This window comes from Cyprinodon variegatus, unplaced genomic scaffold (assembly GCF_000732505.1).
Source record: "Cyprinodon variegatus isolate N-32 unplaced genomic scaffold, C_variegatus-1.0 Scaffold325, whole genome shotgun sequence".
Lineage (NCBI taxonomy): Eukaryota > Metazoa > Chordata > Actinopteri > Cyprinodontiformes > Cyprinodontidae > Cyprinodon > Cyprinodon variegatus.
In genome coordinates, this window is record NW_015150778.1 from 421469 (window position 1) to 425836 (window position 4368).

Consider the following 4368-nt stretch of genomic DNA (forward strand, 5'->3'; position numbering starts at 1 on the left):
GTGCGCCTTATAGTCGTGAAAATACGGTACTTTCTTTACAGTAGCTTTAATTAATGCGGGTAAATAAAGACGGAACGGCCCAGCTCCAGATGCTTTATCTCAGAATTCTATAATTATTGTTATTAAAAGCAAGTCTAACATTTCTGCTTTTAAATCCTCTGAAAGCGGGAACGGTTCACGTAGGTTTCTTTTCATGATTACATCGACTGTCAGAAAGTTAAATCCATGCAGTTCTTTATAGAAAGTGTAGATGGTGTAAAGCTGCAGGGAACAGCTTTAGATTATTAAGCAGAGGTAATATCCAGGGTTGTTCCGTCTGCAGGGTCCAGAGTCTGATGAGGAAGAGGAGTCTGAGCTGACGGTGACCGAGCTGAGGGAGCGAGCCCGCAAACAGAGAGCGGAGCTGGAGAAAAAAATGATGGGAGAGCTTTCTGATGGGGAGGGTGGTGATGATGATGATGATGAGGAAGGGGAAGGCAAAAAGAGCCAGAGCCAATCCTCCAGAGAAGATTCTGGATGCTCGTGGGGAATGGGTGAGTGAATCTGTGTCCTTGATTGATGGAAAGCTGAAACTGTTCATCTGATACTCCTGCATCCATCCATCCATCCATCATCCATCCATCCATCCATCCATCCATCATCCATCCATCCATCCATCGTGCAGAAGAGGATGCGGCTCCAGAGCAAGATGAGAACGAGGAAAACCCCTTTTCTACAGAGTTCCAGGAAGACCAGGAGGCCGCTTACCTGAAAGACCCAAAGAAGGCGCTGCAGGGATTCTACGACAGAGAGGGTGAGTCCCTGAAGAGCCCGGCTGCTTCCTGCTCAGGAGTTACGTCTCCTGGGTAACCTGCTGTTTCTGTCTGCAGGCGAAGAGCTGGAGTTTGAGTATGAAGACCAAAACCATGGCACCTGGCTCTGCAGGATCAAGTAAGCCACCTGCAAAACTGGCTTCATGAGTTTTCTATAAAAGATGTTTAATCTTTCTAAACGATGCTCATCAGGCTGCCGGTGGACGACGCTTTGGGTCGACAGCTGGTGGCAGAGGTGAGCCACACGGGGAAGAAGAAGGAGGCGGCCGTCCAGTGCTGCCTGGAGGCGTGTCGGATGCTGGAGGCTCGAGGTCTGCTGAGGCAGGAAGCAGGTGAGCTCTGAAAAACCAGGTAGGGATTCTGCTCAGAGTCTCCTCTGAAAGCCGCCTTTTGGTTTCAGTTTCACGCAAACGAAAGCAGAAAAACTGGGAGGACGAGGATTATTATGACAGCGACGACGACACCTTCCTGGATCGGACCGGCACCGTGGAGAGGAAGAGGCAGGAGCGGATGAAGAAGGCTGGGAAGATCGAGGAGCGGACCGAGACCTACGAATCTTTGGTAAAAATGACATGAAGCTTTACAGTCAGGGAATTAAAAGAATGATAGAGAGAATAAGCAACAATAAGCACATTAACTGAAGGTTTAGTGGAAGATTTACCCAAATTTTAATCATCTTCTAGTTTATTGAGAGGCATTGTATATCATCTTTAAAGGCCATTAATGTTAAAACAAACCTTCTATTACTTCAGTAGCTGTTATTTTCACAGCGTGTAACTTTTGGCCAATAGCTCTAGATCTGTAACTTTCCCGTCTAGCGCCCCTAGTGGCCACGAGCGCCGCAGCACTGGTGCAAACGTAAACAACCAGTCAGCCGGCCAGCCTCGTGTGTTTTTAATGGGGACAGCGCGAGGTGTCTAGGTTCAGCTCGGAGGGCGTGAGAAACGCTGCTGCTCTGTGGAAAGCGCCGCCAGGGCAGGTCGGACCGCGGCCCCGCCCAGAGGACCAGAGGAGGCGCTGCAGTGAAGAGCCACTGGGTCGGACACGCCGTCTCCGTTACCATAGAATAGAATAGAATTCAGCTTTATTGTCATTAAACTGTCAGAAGGACGAAGCAATGAAATTCCCTCCAGGTCACATGACCCGACCAACGACGGCGCGTCTTTCAAGAAGGGAGCAGCGCCTGTAGCATGGAAAGCGTTAAGCGCTGTATATTGGCCTGAGGAACCATTTAAAGACTGGTATGCATCGGTCACAGAGTCGGCGCTTTGCCTTTTTAAGGCGTAGTGGATGAGTTCTCTGAAAATGTAGATTAGAAACCCTGAAGTTGCCTTTTAAATAACTCCTCATTCCCCATCCTACTGCTCCTCCTTTCTCCTCCTGTGCTCCTGAGGAGGAACACCTAACCTGCATGTAGACGTGCAGGTTAGGTTTGCATCACTTGAATTTTCATAGTATAAGGTGAGAACAGTGGAGCTGAAAACAAATCGCCCTCTAGGTGAATAAACACCAGGAGTCTGCAGAGAAACACGTGACAAAGCTCAGCCTGTGGAGAAGATGAGGTGATGATCCAGGAAGACTGAATCTGGAAGGAGATTCCTTCACTGCAGCGCCAGCAGCTCAGTGGAGTTTATTCTGTCCTCATCCTCACTAGAGACGCATCAGAAACTGTGTCTATTCCTTCAAGTTACTGTAAAAAAACAATAAAAATAAAACATAATAATAATTGTTTTTCTTTCACATAATAAAAAAACAACTAATTTAAATTTCTCATTGTTCTGCTCTAATACATTTCTATCTATTATAGATCTAAAATCTAAACTGCAGAAAGTGTTACTTTATTTTAGGGCTGAATCAATGAATTGTGATCAATCGATTATAGAAATAATTGTCCAATAATTCAGTGATCGATTAATCATTAACTGGGAATAGAAACTATAAAATATGCGTTTAGCTGACAGAGACGCACTTAGAGCAGGAATTATACCAACATGGGAAGCAGTCTGGTTTCATCCCTGCAGAAACCAGACTCTATAGCGCCACACTGTTTTCACGTTAACTACTGCCATCTATAATGTGCAATTATTATTTAACACCCAGTGCAATTATATAAATACTTATATATAAGTAAATTCTGCTGTGATTTAACAGTTGAATAATAAAGACGGTGTAGATTTATTCTATTATGCTGGAGAACAGTCATTTTTGCACATAAATGTTTTGATTTTCTGAAACATGTGATTTTTCTCAGATATTCAGCACCGTTCTGTTATTGATATTGCATTAGTGCACAGTTCAAAGGTCATGGTTTATGAAGCAGTGCGTTCTGCCGTCCTGCAGGTGGCCAAGCTGTCCTCGGTGGAGAAGGAGCTGGCAGACACTCAGAAAAAGCTCAACGCTGGTAAACAAGGTGCGTCATCTTCCACTGCGGACAGAAGACGCCTGGTCTTTAGGTCCCGCTGTGAAAAGCGCTCTCCTTTCTTTACTCCACTCAGGATCGTCAGCCTCCTGTGCCGAGGACTCGCTCGACGCTTTCATGACGGCGGTGAGGAGCGAGGCCGCTATGGACGCCGTGCAGCGCAGGAAGCTTCACATCCACGTAGCCGATCTGCGTAAAGAGGCCCAGAGGCTCCGTAAACTGGTTGACCTGACGCGGCCGGCCCAGATGCCCTCGCTGCTCCCCAGGTCACACGTCTTCCTCTAAGCTGGGGGGTTTGATTCCTGTCTGTTTATCAACCTTATAACTGTTGGTCATCTTATAGTGGAAGCTCTGAGGCGGAAAAACCCAAAAAAACCTTACCTCTGTTTGGAGCCATGAAGGGAGGAAGCAGATTCAAGCTGAAAACTGGAACCATCGGGGTAAGAGCTCCAAACACCTCCTCTTTGCTCCTCTGCTGCTCCTGCTGCTGCACAGCCTCTCTTCTCTCCTGTAGAAGCTGCCTCCCAAGAGGCCCAACCTGCCTGCTGAGCTCTTCAACATGAAAGAGCTGCCATCCACGGGGGAGGAAGAGGAGGAGGAGGAGCAGGAACAAGAGGAAAAGGATGAGGAGGAGAAAGAACAGAGGATGGAGGAGGAGAAGGAACAGAGGATGGAGGAGGAGAAAGAACAGAGGATGGAGGAGGAGAAAGAACAGAGGATGGAGGAGGAGAAGGAACAGAGGATGGAGGAGGAGAAAGAACAGAGGATGGAGGAGGAGAAGGAACAGAGGATGGAGGAGGAGCATGAGACGGCAGAAAAGGTAGAGAGAGAAAAAGATGGCGGAGATAAATGCAGCGCCACGCGGTCCAAAGCAAACGGTGAAGAATCCGACGCTCCTCTGGGTTCCCTGAAGGAGCCGCAGGAGGTCAAAGGTAAAAACAGCTGGAAAGTCCCGCTTCTCAAATGGGTTCATATCAGTTAAAGCCACTAGGTGGCAGCATTATCCCTCTGCCCTCTCAGCAGGCAGGGCTCCAGGTTAACGCTTTGAGACAATGATTCAAAAGCTAAATAAGGAATAAGGGTGGCAACGATTTTAAGATTGGGGGGGGGTTTGATAGATCAAAGTGTGAAAAAATA

At 47.4% G+C, this 4368-nt stretch overlaps 1 protein-coding gene across 1 annotated transcript in view; it reads left to right on the top strand.

Moving 5' to 3' along the window:
• The window catches only part of slc4a1ap (solute carrier family 4 (anion exchanger), member 1, adaptor protein), a 12851-nt gene that overhangs the window by 3850 nt on the left and 4633 nt on the right, over positions 1–4368 (top strand). Inside the window, exons 2-11 of the mRNA XM_015384858.1 lie at positions 323–533; positions 665–793; positions 870–930; positions 1005–1144; positions 1213–1373; positions 3153–3222; positions 3308–3497; positions 3575–3671; positions 3746–3942; positions 4045–4208. Coding sequence (XP_015240344.1) covers positions 323–533; positions 665–793; positions 870–930; positions 1005–1144; positions 1213–1373; positions 3153–3222; positions 3308–3497; positions 3575–3671; positions 3746–3942; positions 4045–4208 — 1420 coding nt within the window. The remainder of the gene's footprint in view (positions 1–322; positions 534–664; positions 794–869; positions 931–1004; positions 1145–1212; positions 1374–3152; positions 3223–3307; positions 3498–3574; positions 3672–3745; positions 3943–4044; positions 4209–4368) is intronic.